Raw genomic sequence first — 23,210 nt, forward strand, 5'->3', positions numbered from 1 at the left:
CCAAGAACAAAGAATTTCTTGCATGAGGAAGCAAACCATTGCATAATATGTGGTGCACCCATTCTGCAAATTTAAATATAAAGATGTCGATGTGGCTGCCTCTCCCTGTCCAAATGGCCTCAGTCAGTCCCCCTCACAGCTCGAATGCTGCTACTGTTCTTTCTTCGGCTCCCAACCAGCCACTGACGCCGCTGCAATCCCATGGCTGAATGGCCTCACGTCCACTCCTGATTCTTCGGCTTCCTTCAAGCCACTGACGCCGCCCCATAAGCGTGGCCGAACGGCCTAAAGAATTTTAAATCTGCAGCTGCGTGTGTCCTGTGTTCATTCTTCGGCTCCCGGCCAGCCACTGACGCCGCTGCAATCCCATGGCCGAATGGCCTCAAGTCCGTCCGGATGCTGCATCTTCGCGGGGAATGAAGGCCTGCCTCAAGCACCGCAGCTCAGCTCGAAGGCTGCTTGCTGTCTGCGGCTGCCGTCGAGACACTGACGCCACACCGCTGCCTGAAAGACCTGCCTGAAACACTTTCACACAGGTAGGAACATGGTTTATTTAATCTTTTCTTTGCTTATAAATTTTTATTCAGGTTGGATTTATTTGTATAACATTTGTATAAGTATAACTAAGGATTGATTGTAGAATTTAATGGCTTCCCTTCCCCCCCTACCTCGTTCCCAACGCCTAATTTGTAACCTGATTTTTTTTTTCAAGCATACAAAAATCTTCACTTACTCGATTCCAAGTTAGTTTGGAGTACGTTTTCACTGTGGAAACTTTCAAATCAGGAGTCAGTGGCCGGACACGCCCCCTTTTGAAAAAAAAATTCAGTTCCAAAGTGAAACTGTTCTACCTGACTAGAACTGCAGAAAACTAAATGTGGAGAATTCCGATTTCTAAGATACTCCGTTCTACACCAGTTGCTCCTAAAAATCAGGAGCAAATCATGTGGAAACTTGGGGCCATAGACTGAGAAAAGTAGTTTCCAACACACTGCAAAATTACTCCCTATTCTCATGACAAACATTTTCCCTGTCCAAGTAAATCTTTGATACTTTAAATCTCTAAAATTATGACTTTGTTGCAAATACATGCATCTCTAATTTGACTACAAATTTCATCCTCAATTTCGGTTTTACAGAATGATTAAAAACGATGAATATGTAAACAAAACATACAGACTTCAATGCCTCAGAAGTCAGCCACATACACTTTTCAGTTACAAACCACTTTCAATAAATTTATTTTGAGACCAAACAGTTATCAAAACTAATGGACATACTTGAATAGAATGGACTAGCTGGATCGGAGTCCCCAAACACACTGCAGACGTCGGTTGAGCTGGATGCTGCAGAAGCAGCTGGTGGTGTCAGAGGTGTACGTGGGGAATTTGGTGCCGATGCTATACTTTCTGTCTCGTTCTCTGTGATTCGGCTGTAACTGATTTTCCGTGGTTCCTGTTGTAGTGGTGTAGGATGCCCACGCAGGGTACCTGACGGCGGATGTCTGGGGTTCGATGGCCGGACACCAGGAGACTTCAACGGGTAATTAAACTTCTTTGCCTATAAAACAGTTCAATTGGAAAGGTCAATTGGAAGTAAATTAAGTCACATTTCCAATGGAGAACTGTGCTAAAATAAATCATCCCTAAATGGTCGATATATAAATAGGGTAAGATTGCAAATTATTTTAATATATTTTAAACACAGGTATTAAAGTATCAAAAAGCGAACTTGTTACATAAAGTCCATTATAGTAAAATATATTTTAGATGGGGAATTTTAAACACATATTTCATAAACGTTTTTGGAAAAGAGATCTGTGAGGAGTAATCGTTTCACAGTGACATTGGCAGAACCAGTCTGCAACTTGTACATCAACATAATTTACGTAAAAGGAAAATGACAAAGGCTGCAAATGCATGAAAAAGATTCTCATCCTATCAATTACTTCACACTTTTAGTGATGATCATAAGTCAGGTCAACGTACTGATGGAATATGAATTGAATCTCATGGCTTATCATGAATTATAAAACAAGTTAAACAACAATGTATGTTTAGTATTAGTAAACTTAGTATTAATAAGAACATAAGAATTCGGATCAGGAGTAGGCCATTTGGCCCCCCGAGCCTGCTCTGCCATTCAGTAAGATCATGGCTGATCTTGTACCTCAACTTCACTTTCCTGAGATAGAAGATGAGCCATATTTGATGTTTGCTTGCACCAGCTATAACCTTTATGTTCTTAGACAAACTATACCAATGACATAGATAGCAAGAGGGATGAGGTCCTACAGGTAAATTTTAGGGAGCGAGGAGAGAGATTAAAAAGCAGGTCCTCAAAGGTAGTAATCTCCGAATTATTCCCGGTGCCATGTGCCAGTGAATACAGAAATAGGAGGATAGAGCAGATGAATACATGGCTGGAGAGATGGTGCAGGATGGAGGGCTTTAGATTCCTGAGGCATGAGGACTGTTTCTGGGGGAGGTGGGACCAGGACAAGCCGGACAGGTTGCACCTTAACAGAGCCGGGACCAATATCCTTGCGGGGGGGGGCGGGATGGGGGTGGTGGTGTTTGTTCGGGCTGTTAGGGAGGGTTTAAACTAGGGGGATGAGAACCTTAAAGTAAATTCAGACGGGAGAAGTAAAGCTGAAATTGGAAAGCAAAAAATTAGAAAGTGAATTTGGAAGGCAGAGTAAACCAGGGCTAGAAAATTGACAACAAGGAAGTTTGGTAGTGCTAAATGGTATACATTTCAATGTAAGGAGTCTAGGGAATAAGGCAGATGAGCTGAGAGCACCGATAGATATTTGAGAGTATGATAGACATGGCTGAAAGAAGGGCAGATATGGCAGCTCAACATCCCTGGTTACAGGGTTTTCAGACAGGACAGTGAGGGGGATAGAAAAGGAGTGGGGGGGGGGGCACAGTATTGATTAAAGCAACAATTACAGCTGTGAGGAGGGATAATATGTTAGAAGGATCATCAAATAAGGCCATATGGGTTGAATTTGAAGAACAAAAAAGGGGCAATCACACTGCTGGGAGTGTACGATAGACCCCCAAACATTCAGAGGGAGATAGAAGAGCAAATATGGTAGGCAAATTTCTGAGAAGTGCAAGAACTATAGGGCAGTAATAGCAAGGGATTTCAATGACCCCAATATTAACTGGGATAGAATTAGTGAAAGATAGAGGGTGCAGAATTCCTAAAATGCATTCAGGAAACCTTATTTAGCCAGTATGTAGCAAGCCCAACAAGGGTTCTGGACTTAGTTTTAGGCAGGTGGAAGGGATATCAGTGGGAGAGCATTTTGGTGCTAGTACATAATAGGAGCAGGATTAGGCCATTCGGCACATTGAGCCTGGTCCGCCATTTAATAAGATTTTGGCTGATCTGATCATGGGTTCAGTTCCACTTCCCTATATGCACCACGACAGCCAGTTATCGTGGTGCATATAGGTACCAATGATATAGGTAAAAAATGGGATGAGGTCCTACAAGATGAATTTAGAGAGCTAGGAGCTAAATTAAAAAGTAGGACCTCAAAAGTAGTAATCGCAGGATTGCTACCAGTGCCACGTGCTCATCAGAGTAGGAATCACAGGATAGCTCAGATGAATTCGGGGCTTGAGGAGTTGGTGCACAAGGGAGGGATTCAAATTCCTGGGACATTGGAACCGGTTCTGGGGCAGGTGGAACCAGTACAAACCGGACGGTCTGCACCTGGGCAGGACCGGAACCAATGTCCTAGGAGGAGTATTTGCAAGTGCTGTTGGGGAGGAGATAAACTAATATGGCAGGGGGATGGGAACCTATGCAGGGAGACAGGGGGAAATAGAATGGGGGCAGAAGCAAAAGTGGAGGGCAGAGAAACCTATGGCAAAAAGCAAAAAGGGCCACATTACAGAACAATTCTAAAGGGTGCTAAAAAGACAAGCCTGAAGGCTCTGTGCCTCAATGCGAGGAGTATTTGGAATAAGGTGGACGAATTAACTGCGCAGATAGCAGTTAACGGGTATGATGTAATTGGCATCACGGAGACATGGCTCCAGGGTGACCAAGGCTAGGAACTCAACATCCAGGGGTATTCAACATTTAGGAAGGATAGACAGAAAGGAAAATGAGGCAGGTGGCATTGCTGGTTAAAGAGGAAATTAATGCAATAGTAAGAAAGGACATTAGCTTGGATGATGTGGAATCGGTATGGGTGGAGCTACGGAATACCAAGGGGCAGAAAACGCCAGTGGGAGTTGTGTGCAGACCACCAAACAATAGTAGTGAGGTTGGGGACAGCATCAAACAAGAAATTAGGGATGTGTGCAATAAAAGGTACAGCAGTTATCATGGGTGACTTTAATCTACATTTTGATTGGGCTAACCAAACTGGTAGCAATGCGGTGGAGGAGGATTTCCTGGAGTGTATTAGGGATGGTTTTCGAGACCAATATGTCGAGGAACCAACTAGGGAGCTGGCCATCCTAGACTGGGTGATATGTAATGAGAAAGGACTAATTAGCAATCTTGTTGTGCGAGGCTCCTTGGGGAAGAGTGACCATAACATGGTAGAATTCTTTATTAAGATGGAGAGTGACACAGTTAATTCAGAAACTAGGGTCCTGAACTTAACTTCGATGGTTTGAGGCGTGAGTTGCCTAGAATAGACTGGCAAATGACACTTAGTGCCCAAGTTTCCACATGGTTTGCGCCTGATTTTTAGGAGCAACTGGTGGAGAACGGACTATCTTAGAAATCGCAATTCTCCACATTTTTTTTTCTGCAGTTCTAGTCAGGTAGAACAGTTCTACTTTGGAACAGAATATTTTCTTCAAAAGGGGGCGTGTCCGGCCACTGACGCCTGATTTGAAAGTTTCCACAGTGAAAACGTACTCCAAACTAAAGTAGAATGGAGCAAGTGAAGATTTTTGTAGAACTGAAAAAACCTGTTCTACACATTAAAAAATCAGGCGCAGGTTACAAATTAGGCGTCCAGAACGAGGTGTGTGGGGGGGGGGGGGGGGGGGGGGTAAGGGAAGTCATTAAATTCTATAATAAATCCTTATTTATACTTATACAAATATTATACAAATAAATCCAACCTGAATAAACATTTATAAGCAAAGAAAAGATTAAATAAACCATCTTCCTACCTGTGTGAAAGTGCTTCAGGCAGGCCTTTCGGGACCGAAGACTGAACGGGCCGGCCCGAGACTTCGGGCAGGGCCTGTCCCCAGCACCAGATTTACAGGTAGGTGGCGTCGGGTCGGGTAGGTTCAGTTCGGGTCCGGGGGGGGGAGGGAGAGAGAGGGAGGGGGGGGAGAGAGAGGGAGGGGGGGGAGAGAGAGGGAGGGAGAGAGAGGGAGGGGGGGGGAGAGAGAGGGAGGGAGAGAGAGGGAGGGAGGGAGAGAGAGGGAGGGGGGGAGGTCAGGTCGGATCCAGTCCGGGAGCGGGAGTCGGGTCGGGTCGGGGGGCGGGAGCGCGGGTCGGGTCGGGTCCAGTCGGGGGAACGGGAACAGGAGCGCGGGTCGGGTCCAGTTGGGGGGGGCGGGAACAGGAGAGCGGGTCGGGTCGGGTCCAGTCGGGGAGTGGGAACAGGAGCTCGGGTCGGGTCGGGTCCAGTCGGGGGGGAGCGGAGCGGGAACAGGAGCGCGGGTCGGGTCGGGTCCAGTCGGGGAGCGGGAAGAGGAGCGCGGGTCGGGTCCAGTCGGGGAGCGGGAACAGGAGCGCGGGTCGGGTCGGGTCCAGTCGGGGGGGGGGGGGGGGGGAGCGGGTGTCGGGTCTGGTCCGGAGGCGGGGGGGGGGGGGGGGGGGCGGGGAGCGGGTGTCGGGTCTGGTCCGGAGGCAGGGGGGGGGGTGGGTGGGGGGAGCGGGTGTCGGGTCTGGGTCCGGAGGCGGGGTTTGGGGGGGCGGGGAGCAGGTGTCAGGTCTGGTCGGGGGGTGGGGGGGGAAAGCAGGAGCTGGCCGTGGGAGGAGCCTTATTCACGCAGCCCCAGTGAGGCCATTCGGCCAGGGCTAGGGGCTGCGTGCTTCAGGCCCCTCCCACACAGTTCGGCGCCTGGAGCTACTGCACTGTAGCGCGCATGTGCAGAGGTCCCGGCTCTGTTTTCAGCGCAGGGACCTGGCTCAGCCCCCCCACAGCTCGTGTTGGCTGCGCCGAGGGCCAGAGGACCTGCAGGGAGGATTTTTTTAGGCGCACTTTGCGGCGCGTAAAACGGGCATCCAGGTCTGGACTGCGCCGTTCTAGGCGCGTGTGGAAACTTGGGCCCTTAGAGTTAACGGTGGATAGGCAATGGCAAACATTTAAAGATCACATGGATGTACTTCAGCAATTGTACATCCCTGTCTGGAGTAAAAAATAAAAAGGTGAAGGTGGCTTAACAGTGGCTAACAAGATAAATTAACGAGTTATAAATTCAAGGAAGAGGCATATAAATTGGCCAGAAAAAGCAACAAACCTGAGGACTGGGAGAAATTTAGAATTCAGCAGAGGAGGGCAAAGGGTTTAATTAAGAGGGGGAAAATAGAGTACGAGAAGAAGCTTGCCGGGAACATAAAAAGTGACTGCAAAAGCTTCTATAGATATGTGAAGGGAAAAAGATTAGTGAAGACAAACGTAGGTCCCTTGCAGTCGGATTCAGGTGAATTTATAATAGGGAACAAAGAAATGGCAGATCAACTGAACAAATAGTTTTGTTCTGTCTTCACGAAGGAAGACACAAATAACCTTCCGGAAGTACTAGGGGACCGAGGGTATAGTGAAAAGGAGGAACTGAAGGATATCCTTATTAGGCGGGAAATTGTGTGAGGGAAATTGATGGGATTGAAGGCCGATAAATCCTGGGGCGTGATAGTCTGCATCCCAGAGTACTTAAGGAAGTGGCCCTAGAAACTAGTGGATGCATTGGTGATCATCTTCCAACAGTCTATCGACTCTGAATCAATTCCTATGGACTGGAGGGTAGCTAATGTAACACCACTTTTTAAAAAGGGAGGGGAGAGAAAACGGGTAATTATAGACCAGTTAGCCTGACATCAGTAGTGGGGAAAATGTTGGAATCAATCATTAAGGATGAAATAGCAGCGCATTTGGAAAGCAGTGACAGGATCGGTCCAAGTCAGCATGGATTTATGAAGGGGAAATCATGCTTGACAAATTTTCTGGAATTTTTTGAGGATGTAGCTAGTAGAGTGGACAAGGGAGAACCAGTGATGTGGTGTATTTGGACTTTCAAAAGGCTTTTGACAAGGTCCCACACAAGAGATTGGTGTGCAAAATTAAAGCACATGGTATTGGGGGGTAATATACTGATGTGGATAGAGAACTGGTTGGCAGACAGGAAGCAGAGAGTCGGGATAAACGGGTCCTTTTCAGAATGGCAGGCAGTGACTAGTGGAGTGCCGCAGGGCTCAGTGAAGGGACCCCAGCTCTTTACAATATACATCAATGATTTGGATGAAGGAATTGAGTGTAATATCTCCAAGTTTGCAGACGACACTAAACTGGGTGGCGCTGTGAGCTGTGAGGGGGATGCTAGGAGGCTGCAGGGTGACTTGGACAGGTTAGGTGAGTGGGCAAATGCATGGCAGATGCAGTATAATGTGGATAAATGTGAGGTTATCCACTTTGGGGGCAAAAACACGAAGACAGATTATCTGAATGGCGACAGATTAGGAAAAGGGGAGGTGCAACGAGACCTGGGTGTCATGGTTCATCAGTCATTGAAAGTTGGCATACAGGTACAGCAAGCGGTGAAGGCCTTCATAGCTAGGGGATTTGAGTATAGGAGCAGGGAGGTCTTACTGCAGTTGTAGAGGGCCTTGGTGAGGCCTCACCTGGAATAGTGTGTTCAGTTTTGGTCTCCTAATCTGAGGAAGGACGTTCTTGCTATTGAGGGATTGCATCCAGACTGATTTCTGGGATGGCAGGACTGACATACGAGGAGATTGGATCAACTGGCCTTTATACATTGGAGTTTAGAAGGATGAGAGGGGATCTCATAGAAACATATAAGATTCTGACGGGACGGGACAGGTTAGATTCAGGTAGAATGTTCCCGATATTGGGGAAGTCCAGAACCAGGGGACACAGTCTTAGGATAAGGTGTAGAACATTTAGGACCGAGATGAGGAGAAACTTCTTCACTCAGAGTTGTTAACTTGTGGAATTCCTTGCCGCAGAGAGTTGTTGATGCCAGTTCATTGGATATATTCAAGAGGGACTTAGATATGGCCCTTATGGCTCATGGGATCAAGGGGTATGGAGAGAAAGCAGGAAAGGGGTACTGAAGGAATGATCAACCATGAACTTATTGAACGGTGGTGCAGGCTCGAAGGGCCGAACGGCCTACTCCTGCACCTATTTTCTATGTTTCTATGTTTCCCTGCCCGCTCCCCATAACCCTTTACTCCCTTATCGCTCAAAAATCTGTCTATCTCCGCCTTAAATATATTCAAAGACCCAGCCTCCAAAGCTCTCTGGGGCAGAGAATTCCATAGATTTATAACCCTCAGAAGAAATTCCTCCTCATCTCAGATTTAAATGGGCATTCCCTGATTCTGAGATTATGTCCCCTAGTTTCCGTTTCCCCTATGCGTGGAAATATCCTTTCTGCATCCACCTTGTCGAACCCCCTCATTTTCTTACATGTTTCGATAAGATCACCTCTCATAATTCAGTTGGATTTAGGGTAGTTATGGAAAAGGACAAAGACAGAGCAGAAATAAAACTTCTCAATTGGGGAAAAGCAAATTTTTATTAAGCTGAGATGAGATTTGGCCAAAGTGGACTGGAAACAGCTACTTGAAGCTAAATCAGTATCAGAGCAGTGGGAGGCATTCACGGGGGTGATCCTGAGGATTCAGAGCAAGTAGGTTCCTTTAAAGAAAAACAAATCTAGAGCCCCCTGGATGTCAAGGGACACACAAGGTAGGATAAAGAAAAAAAGGGAAGCTCATGACAGATACCTGGAACTCAACACTGTAGAAACTCTAGGGGAGTATAGAAAGTTCAGGGGTGAAATAAAAAAGGAAATTAGGAAAGCAAAGAGAGAACATGAAAACATTTTAGCAAGTAAAATCAAGGAAAACCCAAAGATGTTTTATAAATACATTAAGAGCAAGAGGATAACTAAAGAAAGAGTAGGGCCTATTAGAGATCATAAAGGTAATGAGGTGGAAGAAGTGGGTATGATTCTTAATAAATACTGTGTGTCTTTTTTCACATTGCAACAGGGAGGAGGGGTGTGAAATATTAGATGAAATAAAGAGAGAGAGAGGAAGTATTAAGGGATTTAGCAGCTTTGAAAGTGGATAAATCTACAGATCCAGATGAAATGTATCCCAGGTTGTTAAGAGAAGCAAAAGAGGAAATAGCAGAGGCTCTGACTATTATTTTCCAATCCTCTCTGGCTACAGGTGTGGTGCGGGAGGACTGGAGAACTGCAAATGTTGTACCTTTGTTTAAAAAGGGAGAAAGAGATAGACTGAGTAATTATAGGCCAGTCAGCCTAACCTCAGTAGTGGGAACATTATTGGAAAGAATTCAGAGGGACAGGATAAATCTTCATTTTGAAAGCCACGGATTAATCAAGGACAGTCAGCATGGATTTGTTAAGGGAAGGTCGCGTCTGACTAACTTGATTAAATTTTTTGAGGAGGTAACAAGGAGGGTCAATGAGGGTAGTGTGTTTGATATAGTGTATATATGGATTTTAGCATGGCCTTTGATAAGGTCCCACATGACAGACTGGTCATGAAAGTAAAAGCCCATTGGATTCAAGGCAAAGTGGCAAGTTGGATCCAAAATTGGCTCAAAGGCAGGAAGCAAACGGTAATGGTTGATGGGTGTTTTGTGACTGGAAGGCTGTTTCCAGTGGGGTTCCGCAGGGCTCAGTATTAGGTCTCTTGTTTTTTGTGGTGAACATCAATGATGTAGACTTGAATATAGGGGGCATGATTAAGAATTTTGCAGATGATACTAAAATTGGCTGTGTGATAATGAAGAAGAAAGCTGTAGACTGCAGGAAGATGTCAATCAACTGGTCAGATGGGCAGAACAATGGCAAATGGAATTCAATCCGGTTAAGTGTGAGGTAATGCATTTGGGGAGGGCTACTCAGGCAAGGGAATACACAATAAATAGTAGGACACTGAAGTGTCGCGGAACAAAGGGACCTTGGAGTGTATGTCCACAGATCCTTGAAAGTAGGCCAGATAGAGAAGGTGATTAAGGCAGCATATGGAATACTTGCCTTTATTAGTGAAGCCATAGAATACAAGAGCAGGGAGGTTATGCTTAAACTGTATAAAACACTAGTTAGGCCACAGTTAGAGTACTGCGTGCAGTTCTGGTCACCACATTACAGGAAAGATGTGATTGCACAAAAGAGGAGACAGAGGAGATTTTCGAAGATGTTGCCTGGACTGGAGAATTTTAGCTATGAGGAAACATTGGATAGGCTGGGTTTGCTTTCTTTGGAACACAGGAGGCTGAGGGGAGGCCGTATTGAGGTGTATAAAATTATGAGGGGCCTACATAGAGTGGATAGGAAGGACCTTTTTCTCTTAGAAGAGGGGTCAACAACCAGGGGGCATAAATTTAAAGTAATTGGTAGGAGGTTTAGAGGGGATTTGAGGGGAAATTTTTTCACCCAGATGGTAGTGGGGGTCTAGAACTCACTGCCTGAAAGGGTGGTAGAGGCAGAAACCCTCACCAATTTAAAAAGTACTTGGATGTGCACTTGAAAGTGCTGTAACCTACAAGGCTACGGACCAAGTGCTGGAAAGCGGGATTCGACTGGGTAGCTCTTTGTCGGCCGGCGCAGACACAATGGGCCGAAATGGCCTCCTTCGGTGCTGTAAATTTCTATGATTCCATGATTCTAAGCACAGAGTAAAGCTAAAGAAACTATTCCATAAATTAGGGAGGCCAGGTCCAGCACAACTCTCAATACCTACTGATTATGCCAGTTGTGGACAATGACTAAAAATGTTAATGCTGAGTGCTTCTCTTTTTTAATTTAGGACTATTCTGTCGATCATTTTATTCATTTAGAACTACTTTCTAATTTTTCACAAGCAATATCTTGAAGAATTCAAATAAATTGAGATACTACTTTTTTCACACAGGGCTTAAAGTGAAACTCTAGTAAACCAACAGAGCACATCACTTAATCTCTGTCTACTATCCTGAGTGCAAAATCAAAATTTACCAATGTTTTGATACAAAATGTTAAATCTCCCACTGTAGATAAGGTTTTTGTCATTCTTTGAAAGAAGTTCAATCCCCACATACAAAATATGATCATCAACCATAGAAGATGATCACATGAAACACTTGTATTCAGAAAATTGCAGCTGAGTGGTCAGGTGATCTCCCCACCCACTCTGCTGAATAAAACGTCTCGCTCTGGGCAATGCCTTCAATTCTTTGTCCAGAGCAAGACTGATAACCAATTACTTTGACCTTATGATTGCAATCAGTAGCATTCCCGAATAATAACACTGCCTGGTGACTGGGAGATGCTTTAATCTGTACCTGCTCTGCAATTTGTGAGGCAATGTCCCAGTCTTTGCAGAAAGATTAGCAGGCCAGGCAATCATTGACAACCTGGCACTTACAGGAGCAGCAATACTACAAAATGTTGCTTACTGAAGTCAAAGGTGTTTATTTCAATGCAACCTGGCATAAGCTGCAGGGGAAGCCGTTGTTGAAGATATTCTTGAAAAGGCTACATTAGTAACCTTCACTGAATATAGTGTTTTCTGCTCCACTGTTAGATGGTACCAAAGTGACTAAGAGTGTCTATTGTTTTTGCCACGTATTACAGCTTCAGCTGGAGGATGTTGTACAAGTCCAAGCTGTGAAGCTGCAACAATGCAGCATGTGACTGAATCAGTGCTGTTGTTTTCGACTTAGGCAAACCAAAGGTCTCTTTACATGGAGAATCAAGTGAAGCCATCTTATTCTGCAGAATCTCCTTTAAGTGAATTAAGCATTCGTAGTGGGTCCTGCTGCTTATAGCAGGTGGTGCACATCCAGAAATTATGCAGGAAAAGTAGATACTGCACACTTTGTGTGGTTATACAGCTCTTGAAATAGAATGTTAGCATCCAGTGAATTTAAGGACAAATCAGCTGGAGTGGATGAATCAATGTGACAACAATCACTGAAGGCCTAAAAGCAGCAACTTCAACACAAAAAGACATTGCATTGTCTCCAGTCTTAGGAAGCAGATAGCTTTAAAAACTTGAAGCTCTGAAATAATGTGCAAAACAAATAAGAAGTGTAACAATGACTATTAGAATAGACATATCGTTTCTGAATGACACCCAAGTCTGAAAGGGACATTGTCTCAGTGGTTTGGTCCTGCTTGGATAATAGCCTATTTATTTGTAGAATTTGATTGAATGAGGAGCAATTTATCTGCGCTATTAATATGAATAAAAGATGCAAACAAATACTTACAAATCTAGGTAAAGACCTAGCATTACGCGGTTCTATTTCCAAAGACTTATTGAACAAGTAATCTGTAAATTCTTTCTCCAAAGTATTTCCCATTGGATTTAAATTTTCAAAAAACTTCTGTAAAATAAACAAAAACTATTAATTGTCAAAATAGAAATGTATGCCCGAGCACCTGTCAAAAGTAGCAACGATGGCTTATGGCCATGCTGCCCACGTGCCTCTCCGAGAAAGGAGGTGGATGGCTCGAGTGGACCAGAGAAAATTGGAGTTGGAAGGGAAAACATGACAACTCCTCATATTAAGTTATACAGGGCTAGAATTTCCTCAAAGCCCACCAGCGCCCACTTGCCACCCAAAAAATCGCTACGGCTGGGGAGATTAGCGCTGGCGAAAACTTGCCCCCACCCCGCAAAAATTAAAAAATCCGGCCAGCGAAAAACATGGGCCTTGCACCCCCAATCTGGACCAAAAAGTGCAATTTAGGGTAGATTGGGCGGTGCCTAAAGAAAATGGGCAAAAAATTTAAAAATCTATAAAAGTTTACTCCATTGCTGCGGGTTGGGCCGACCAACACCAAAAAAAAAAATAATTTTTCAAAAAACCTAACTAAAAAATCCAACAAACATTCCCAAGACACTTTTAAATTAAATCACCCCAACAGATTTTGAAAATAATTAGTAAAATACCAGTCACTTACCTTTTTCTTGCAGACCTACTTACCTACCGCCCAGCTCCACTGATCCTCGAGGGCGTTAAAAAAAAATGTACCTACGGGTCACCGTTCAGCCAAATATCGCGCCAGGGCGATCTGTGGACAGTGCAAGCCAGCAGTCCGCTCCCCAGCGAGATTTCAAAACCGCTGGCGTACCTCAGGTAAGGAATTTTACGCTCACCTGATTACCGCTCACAATGGCCAATGTCGCCCAGAAACCAGGCGGTAAGCAATAGGAAATTCTAGCCCATAATCTCTCAGTTTAAAAAAAAACTTGCTTGTATTAAATATTGACATTGAAATTTACAAACAACTGCCCTATTGAAATGGCTGGGTCAGTGTTCTCATCCATACTCAATTTCAGAAAGCTACGGTGTTTCTCCACCTTTGTAGGTGAACACTGATGTACAATCTATACAGGACAGTACATTAAAACTATTTTATTTCAGTTCAGTGCAGTCATTCTTTAGCATGCTGGAATGCACTGAAACCAAAAGTGGGACCGGAAGAAGAGACACAATTATCCAGTCTTTTGTTTGTGAAATGAAATGTCTAGAACAGGCAAGTAGAATTTCTTTTTCCTGGTAAGATTCACATTTTTTTTTCCTGGCTGCCTTGCCTGGAGTAACCATTAAAGGCGTCCCAAGATTTCATGAGTAATACCAAGTTTGACACAATGACTGCAAACCCCAGGTATTTCTAGGCAGTTAAAAGTTATACATTCTACACCCACAATGAATTCCCTTGTCTCTCAGCTCTGCAAGTTTTTGGCAGTTCTTGGCTGAACTACTAAATGAAGCATTGAAATGTTCTTTTGGGGCGGGGCAAAAAGAAGAGGTAGCGAACTGTAAGATTTGAGTTCTCGGCACTTTAAATACATCTCTTGCAGGAATACCAGTGAACAGCCAGACTGCCTCACCTTCTATGCTGGAGGAATATATGTGATAGTAAACATGGTAGAAAATAGAAAAGTGTTGAATTAAGAAAAAAATCCTCAAATATTTAATTAGTAAGCAAATAATTTATTTATTGAACTGTTGTTGCAAAGAAAAGTATTCATGTACTTTTCTCTCTTCCCCTGCTCATTCTTCCATCCCAAGAACTCACCTTAATGTCTTGCTCTACTCGTAAGCAGTATGGCTGGTTTTGGTACTGCTGGATCTCTCCTGTTATTTCTGCCACTTTCCTTCTCTTACTGAAATTTATCAATTCTTTACCATGTCTTTTCAGGAAATCAGGATTACCTTCCTCTGTCTTCAAAATGTTAGTCAAATATATTCCTAAAAAATGAAATAAGTTGCCAGTTACTCTAAGTTAATGAATTTATTTTACATGTTTAAAACCTACTGATCAAATTAGGATTTAAAACAATATTTTCAAACTAGATAGATATTTCAAATATGGCTACAAATACACAATCAGCATTTTCTTCACACTCATTTGTTGAGATATTTGTTTCCTTCTTTCAAGCCCACCCCAATGTTACACATCAATCTCTGCCCGAGACTATCCCCCAATTTTCCCTCACTAGAGGTGTGGAAGAAAGCACCCAGCTTCCATGTGGCATCTTCTGCGGTTACTGTACTGAAAACAAACCAGGCCATCTTACTCATTTTTTTCTCTTTGCTGAGGATACAAATCCTCTTTATGCAAGTTATTTTTCTCCTTGGTCTCCCTGTGACATTGCAGTGGCATGATTTGCTTCCAGGACTCTCTTACTCTGAACCAGTTACAAGCAGCTTGGGAATGATATTTCACTTTTTCCTCTAGGAAAACACCTCGTTTCTGCTCGACACTTCCACACAGTAATACAGTTGAGACTAGGAACGTGACAGTGTAGGAAAAGCAAAATCATGCTTCCAACGCTGTTGTGCCAACCTCCCTACATGCTGTACCATCTGCTTCAATGAGATCAGGATATTGCCAAAACCACAACTTCTAAACTGCACTGGCTTTCTTATTTCACATATACTTGTTTTTATTTAGAGACAAAAATCTAAATTCTGATCAATTGAAAAGTTTGTAGTTAAAATAAGAGATTGTATAAATAATACAATCTTCAAATGATTACGTTCCTGTTAATGCATAATTAGAACAACTAGTAGCTTCTATTCCGGTCTCATGGCCTTGCCTCTAAATATATTAATTCATATCCTATTATTGTTCCATTACTCTTCAGCAGGTGTTAAAACATGGATGCTTGAATTAACAGTAGCCACATTGCCCGCATGCCTGACGCAAGACTCCCAAAGCAAGTGCTCTACTCGGAACTCCTATACGGCAAGCGAGCCCCAGATGGGCACAGGAAACGTTTCAAGGACACTCTCAAAGTCTCCTTGATAAAATGCAACATCCTCACTGACACCTGGGAGTCCCTGGCCAAAGACCGCCCGAAGTGGAGGAAGTGCATCCGGGAGGGAGCTGAGCACCTTAAGTCTCGTCGCTGAGAGCATGCAGAAAATAAACACAGGCAGCGGAAAGAGCTTGCAGCAAACCAGATTCCCCACCCATCCTTTTCTCCAACTGTCTGTTGCATCTGTGACAGAGACTGTAATTCCCGTATTAGACTGTTCAGTCACGTGAGAACTCACTTTTAGAAGTAAGTCTTCCTCGATTTCGAGGGACTGCCTATGATGATACAATGCAATACTTAACTTTCCGTGTAGATAATTGCTTTATAATTAACTGAACACTTTCCATGGTCAAGAGCACAACCTAAATCCTTTTCCCATCTTTGGTACTGTACACTTCACTCTTTCATGTTTTTGTTCCATTGTGTATTACTGTACATTTATAATCACATCAAAATTGATCAGTCTTTCCTCTGTCCATCGACTTCAATTGTTCCACATCCATTGGAATGCATCAATGCCCTTACACTAACCACTTCAACATGTAGGGCCCGAAATTGGCCGACGCATAAAGTCCGCCCATTTCTCGGCGGTATGCCGATGGTGTGTCGTTTCAAACCGCTGGCATATTGCCGAGACCGAAGAGGACAAAATTGGTCACATTTTTATCGGCGGTATGCCAGGGGTCTGCAGCGGGCGGGATGTTACCTAGTAGTCGATCCAGATCGACTTTCTCTTCGATGGATGGTGCGGCACTGAACTGCGCATGCAAAAATTTTTTCCGCCCCGTTTTTTTCAGTGTTTTACCTGCGATTTCGGGGGTCAGGGGTCACCAGTGCATGCGCAGTGACTTGAAGAGGAGGGAGGGAGAGTGAGAAGGAGCAGCAAACTAGTCAACGGGCAGTTACTTTAAAAACACATTGCAGAGTTCAAAAATATTTAAAAATGTAACTAATAATTTGCTGTTTGAAGATGTATTACAAAGCAAAAATCATAACAGAAATATTATGGAAATGTTAAAAAAAAAATCAAAGCGCAGCAACATCGAGAAGGACGTGAGGTTAAGGGCGCCAGCCTTCGATGAGACAGAGTTACCTGCCCTTCTCGAGCATATCACAGAGAAGTACTCCGAGCTAACGAAGGGTGGTCGTGGAAAGAGCCCCCCCACCAAAGGAGTACAACAGGATATGGAACTAGATCGGGGAGGCTGTATCCTCCAAAAGTACCATGGTACGCACGAGGGAAAGGTGCTGTAAGAGGTGGAATGACATGGTGAGGGTAGCAAAAGTAATGATTTTATTTATGCACCCCCCATGTACCATGTAAATGTGGGTTCAGTGTCACACAGATGATGTAATTTACCTTAAGGTTACGGTGATGTATTCGTGCTTTCAGGCAATGACAAGAGGATCAAAGCAGTGTTTTTTTAATGTGTGTGTGTGTGCTGCGTGCGTGCGACCCTGTGTCTGCGATGTTAAATGGATTGAAGATTATTTTTACTTTACTTTCTGCAGAAGACGCATCTGCAATAGCAGCCGATCAGTGGCATACGGGGGAAGGAACCACAACCAAGGAGCCTCTGACTGACATCGAAATCCGTGCTCTGTCTCTGGTTGGGGATTGCAAACGTGCCACCACTGGCATTGAAGCTGATCCACTCACACAGGATGGCAAGTTGAATACAATCCAGTCTGTGTTGCGGTCCTCTCATGTCATGTAGTGTAACTGTAATGTTGGACTGATGTAAGTTTATTGTACTGTAATGTTGGCCTCATGTGATGTACTGCAATGATGGGGACATGTAACGCAATGCATATATGTATTGTCTGTCTGCGATATGTAATGCAGTACTACAGCAGTGGTGGATATTTAAGTAAGACTGCGATAAGTCACTGTGAACATAGAAACATAGAAAATAGGTGCAAGAGTAGGCCATTCGGCCCTTCGAGCCTGCACCACCATTCAATAAGATCATGGCTGATCATTCCTTCAGAACCCCTTTACTGCTTTCTCTCCATACCCCTTGATCCCTTTAGTCGTAAGGGCCATATCTAATTCCCTCTTGAATATATCCAATGAACTGGAATCAACGACTCTCTGCGGCAGGGAATTCCACAGGTTAACAACTCTCTGAGTGAAGAAGTTTTTCCTCATCTCAGTCCTAAATGACCTACCCCTTATCCTAAGACTGTGTCCCCTGGTTCTTGACTTCCCCAACATCGGGAACAATCTACCCGCATCTAACCTGTCCAGTCCTGTCAGAATCTTGTGTTTCTATGAGATCCCCTCACCTGGAATAGTGTGTTCAGTTTTGGTCTCCTAATCTGAGGAAGGACGTTCTTGCTAAAACTGAACACTATGGGGTCAAGTTTCGGCCGGCCGCTAGAACGGTGCACATCGGAGAGGCCCGCCTAATTTATAGAACAAAAATTGCGCCGAATACTTACCTTGCGATTCTCCAATAGCTGTAGGCCCAATTCCACTTCGGCGCGGTGCAGCAGGAGCTGCTGGGGGCAGAGCTACAGCCCTGCACCTGAAACAGTGCCGGCAGCTGCACGTGTGCGCAGTAGCTGCTGACGCCCTGTCTCCGGGGCGACGACCCGATCCCAGGCCGAAGGTACGTCGCCCCTATCCCCGGCCGAGTGGCCTGCACATCTTACTCGGCGGCAGGGCTCGTCCGCCTTGCATCTCGCTGGGGCGGGCCCCACCCAAAGAGTAGTCGGCAGCCCGGCATCGGCTGGCTGTGTGTGGGCCCCGCCTGAAGTCCTCGGTGAGGCCCGGCTTCTTGGTCGTCAGCAGGGCCCGCCCGCCCTGCATCTTGCTGGGCGGGCCCCTCCCGAAGAGGAGTCGGTGGCGGCAGCTGCCCGGCATCATCATCATCTATCTCCTCCCCCACCCCCCTCTCTTCCCACCCCCCCCATCTTCCCCTTTCTTTCTCCCCTTCCCATCTTCCCCTCTCCTCCCCCCCCCCCCATCATCTTCCCTCTCTCTCTCTCTCCCCCCCATCTTCCTCTCCCCCCCCAACTTCCCCCCCATCTTCCCCTCTCCCCCCCATCTTCCCCTCTCTCTTGCCCCCCCCCCATCTCCCTCTCTCTTGCCCCCCATCTTCCCCTCTCTTGCCCCCCCATCTTCCCTCTCTCTCCCCCCCCCCCAGCTTCCCTCTCTCTTTCCCCCCCCATCATCCCCTCTCTTCCCCCCCCCCCATCTTCCCCTCTCTCCCCCCCCCCATCTTCCCCTCTCTCTTCCCCTCCCCCCCCCATCTTCCCCTCTCTCTTTCCCTCTTCCCCCCCCCCCATCTTCCCCTCTCTCTTCCCTCTTCCCCCCCCCCCATCTTCCCCTCTCTCTCTTCCCTCACCCCATCTTCCCCTCTCTTTTCCCTCTTCCCCCCCCCCATCTTCCCCTCTCTTCCCTCTTCCCCCCCTTCTTCCTCTCCCTCTTCCCTCTTCCCCCCCCCCATCTTCCCCTCTCTCTTCCCTCTTCCCCCCCCCATCTTCCCCTTCTCTTCCCTCTTCCCCCCCCCCATCTTCCCCTCTCTTCCCTCTTCCCCCCCCCCATCTTCCCCTCTCTCTTCCCTCTTCCCCCCCCATCTTCCACTCTCTCTTCCCCCCCCCCATCTTCCACTCTCTCTTCCCCCCCCCCCATCTTCCACTCTCTCTTCCCCCCCCCATCTTCCACTCTCTCTTCCCCCCCCCCATCTTCCACTCTCTCTTCCCCCCCCCCCATCTTCCACTCTCTCTTCCCCCCCCCCATCTTCCACTCTCTCTTCCCCCCCCCCATCTTCCACTCTTCTCTTCCCCCCCCCCATCTTCCCCTCTCTCTTCCCCCCCCCCCATCTTCCCCTCTCTCTTCCCCCCCCCATCTTCCCCTCTCTCTTCCCCCCCCCCATCTTCCCCTCTCTTCCCCCCCCCATCTTCCCCTCTCTCTTCCCCCCCCATCTTCCCCTCTCTCTTCCCCCCCCCCATCTTCCCCCTCCTCTTCCCCCCCCCATCTTCCCCCTCTCTCCCCCCCCCCATCTTCCCCTCTCTCCCCCCCCCCCATCTTCCCCCTCTCTCCCCCCCCATCTTCCCCCTCTCTCCCCCCCCCCCATCTTCCCCCTCTCTCCCCCCCCCCATCTTCCCCCTCTCTCCCCCCCCCCATCTTCCCCTCTCTCTTCCCCCCCCCCCATCTTCCCCTCTCTCTTCCCCCCCCCATCTTCCCCTCTCTCTCTCCCCCCCCCCCATCTTCCCCTCTCTCTTCCCCCCCCTCCATCTTCCCTCTCTCTTCCCCCCCTCCATCTTCCCCTCTTCCCTCTTCACCCCCCTCCATCTTCCACTCTTCCCCCCCTCCATCTTCCCCTCTTCATCCCCCCTCCATCTTCCCACTCTTCCCCCTCCATCTTCCCCTCTTCCCCCCTCCATCCCCTCCCTCCCCTCTCTTCACCCCCCTCCATCTTCCCCTCTCTCACCCCCCTCCATCTTCCCCTCTCTCTCCTCCCCCTCCATCTTCCCCTCTCTCTCCTCCCCCTCCATCTTCCCCTCTCTCTCCTCCCCCTCCATCTTCCCTCTCTCTCCTCCCCCTCCATCTTCCCCTCTCTCTCCTCCCCCTCCATCTTCCCCTCTCTCTCCTCCCCCTCCATCTTCCCCTCTCTCCTCCCCCTCCATCTTCCCCTCTCTCTCCTCCCCCTCCATCTTCCCCTCTCTCCTCCCCCCCCCCATCTTCTTCTCTCTCCTCCCCCCATCTTTTTCTCTCTCCTCCCCCCATCTTCTTCTCTCTCTCCTCCCCCCCCCCCCCATCATCTTCTCTCTCTCCTCCCCCCCCCCATCATCTTCTCTCTCTCCTCCCCCCCCCCATCATCTTCTCTCTCTCCTCCCCCCCCATCTTCTTCTCTCTCTCCTCCCCCCCCATCTTCTTCTCTCTCTCCTCCCCCCCATCTTCTTCTCTCTCTCCTCCCCCCCATCTTCTTCTCTCTCTCCTCCCCCCATCTTCTTCTCTCTCTCCTCCCCCCATCTTCTTCTCTCTCCCCCCACCTCCATCTTCCCCTCTCTCTCCTCCCCCCCATCATCTTCTCTCTCCTCCCCCCCATCTTCTTCTCTCCTCCCCCCCATCTTCTTCTCTCCTCCCCCCCCCCATCTTCTTCTCTCCTCCCCCCCCCCCATCTTCTTCTCTCCTCCCCCCCCCCATCTTCTTCTCTCCTCCCCCCCCCCATCTTCTTCTCTGCTCCCCCCCATCTTCTTCTCTCTCTCTCCTCCCCCCCATCTTCTTCTCTCTCTCTCCTCCCCCCCATCTTCTTCTCTCTCTCTCTCCTCCCCCCCATCTTCTTCTCTCTCTCTCCTCCCCCCCATCTTCTTCTCTCTCTCTCCTCCCCCCCATCTTCTTCTCTCCTCCCCCCCCCCCATCTTCTTCTCTCCTCCCCCCCCCCCCATCTTCTTCTCTCCTCCCCCCCCCCCATCTTCTTCTCTCCTCCCCCCCCCCCCATCTTCTTCTCTTCCCCTCTTCTCCCTGGTGCTGCAAGTGAGTAGAAATATTTTTTTATTTATTGAGGGATTTAACATTTTTTTTTAATTTTTAAAATTTATTTGGATTGATTTATTGGTTTATTTATCATTTATTATTGATGGTGGCTCTTTATTTGTAAAAGTGAAGTGTTTAGTGTTTGTTAACATACACCCCACCCCCCTCGTTCCCTACGCCGGATTTGTAACTTAAGCCTGATTTTCTAAGTGTAGGCAAGGTTTTTCTGAGCGTACAAAAATCACATTTACTCCATTCTAAGTTAGTTTGGAGTAAGTTTTCACTGCCTAAACTTTCAAAACAGGCGTAAGTGGCCGGACACGCCACCTTTTGAAAAAAAAATGTTCCAAACTGAAACTGTTCTAACTGACTAGAACTGGAGCAAACGAAATGCCGAGAATTGCAATTTCTAAGATACTCCATTCTAAACCAGTTGCTCCAAAAAAAATAGGGAGCAACTCAGGCTGAAACTTAACCCCAATATTCCAGGTGAGGCCTCACCAAGGCCCTGTACAAATGCAGTAAGACCTCCCTGCTCCTATACTCAAATCCCCTAGCTATGAAGGCCAACATACCATTTGCCTTCTTCATCGCCTGCTGTACCTGCATGCCAGCTTTCAATGACTGATGTACCATGACACCCAGGTCTCATTGCACCTCCCCTTTTCCTAATCTGCCGCCATTCAGATAATATTTTGTCTTCGAGTACTATGTACTCATGTAACCCTGACCACTCCCCTGGTGCCAAACTTTTTAAAATATTGTTTTGTACTTCGACGATTTAGGCCTGACCTCCACAGAGACACCCACTGCCTCCACCTCTGACGTCACCCAGCCCTCTCCTGACTTCACCCCTGACAGAGATGAGGAAGAGGAAGAGCCGCTGATCCTGGAGCCAGTGGAGGTGGGGATGAAGGCGGAGGAGGATACACCAGCTCCATGTGGGCCAGCTCGAACATCCTCCACCACGGAGTCTGTATTCAGGTGATTCCCCCATGGCTCCTGATTCTGCGGGACTAAGTGGTGCGCACAATGCAACCCCAGTGTTGCAACGCCTTTGCCGCAGCGACAGAGGTTGGTGCAGAAAAGTTAGGTTGCTGTACGCGTGTACCAGGACATGGTTCGTCTATCACAGGCCAGCACTGACATAGGTTGAGAACTGCTCAAGGTCATGACTACGATAACGGCAAACATCGCCGCTCTATCAGAGCGGCAGTCGGAGGGTATGTTGCATATAATCACCGCGATGGAGCGGACCGCCGACATCGTCGAAGCCATGTGGCAATCGACAGGATCAGGATATGGTGCGGAAGCCCCCGTGCCATAGTAGTCAGGTCGACAGCACCCGAAGGTGGTGAGCTAACATCATCTTCCAGCCCTGAAGTGGTGCCTTCCACATCACAAGCTGCATTTATTGCGCCTGCAATGTCTGACCCCCGACAGCAACAACATTCTGAGTGCGGTGCAGCACGCTGGCTTGGTATCACCATGAGGAGGTCCGGGCTCAGGGGCAGTAGGGAAGGGCGGGATTAAGAAAGGGGGAAATAGTCCCAATGGTGGTGTCGCACGCGGTCAGGGATGAGGTCGTGGCCGAGGACAGTAAAGGGTCTTTTTGTTGTACTTGCTCATTGAATAATTGAAGTTTGATTTGTAAAAGTTTATTAAAGTTGTAAAAGTTTTGTTAAAATTGTTATTCAAGTTGTCAAAGTTGTTATTAAAGTTGTTAGTTGCTTTAGTCATAAGTTTTAAAATTGTTGTATATTTTTTAGATTTTTACATAACATTTGCATTGAATTTATGCATTCTTGAAGTGTCAAACTTTTGAGGTAACAGTCATGAGAGTCCCAAAATGCAGCTCTCCACCTTCAAGAAAGTGTTAATTTATGAGCTGCTAACGTAACAATTTTGCAGTGGCATATGCTCCGTGGTGTTGGGGGCGGAGGGGGGCCATGGGTTCACCTGGAAGCTCCTGGTCATCCTCCTGCCCCTCATTTTCCTCCTCTGCCTCCGGTCTCCTGCACTCTCTCCTCATGTGGTCCCGCAGTCCCCGTGGCAATTTCTGTCCCTGCATGATTGCTAAATTATGCAACACGCAGCACACCATTGTGAACTTAGCAATCTGCTCAGGGTGGTTTTGAAGCCTGCCTCCCGAGTGGTCCAAGCATTGAAAGCGCTGCTTCAGCACTCC

General features: G+C 47.0%; 1 protein-coding gene across 8 annotated transcripts in view; it reads right to left on the reverse strand.

Moving 5' to 3' along the window:
• The window catches only part of LOC139273317 (son of sevenless homolog 1), a 315,669-nt gene that overhangs the window by 14,278 nt on the left and 278,181 nt on the right, over positions 1–23,210 (reverse strand). For 7 of the 8 annotated variants that reach the window (XM_070890087.1, XM_070890085.1, XM_070890083.1 and 4 more), the window contains 3 exons: positions 14,289–14,461; positions 12,470–12,586; positions 1,281–1,560 (listed from right to left, as the gene is read on the reverse strand). In XM_070890087.1, coding sequence (XP_070746188.1) covers positions 1,281–1,560; positions 12,470–12,586; positions 14,289–14,461 — 570 coding nt within the window. The remainder of the gene's footprint in view (positions 1–1,280; positions 1,561–12,469; positions 12,587–14,288; positions 14,462–23,210) is intronic. The other variant, XM_070890086.1, reaches the window with a different exon arrangement.

This window comes from Pristiophorus japonicus, chromosome 9 (assembly GCF_044704955.1).
Source record: "Pristiophorus japonicus isolate sPriJap1 chromosome 9, sPriJap1.hap1, whole genome shotgun sequence".
Taxonomy (NCBI): Eukaryota; Metazoa; Chordata; class Chondrichthyes; family Pristiophoridae; genus Pristiophorus; species Pristiophorus japonicus.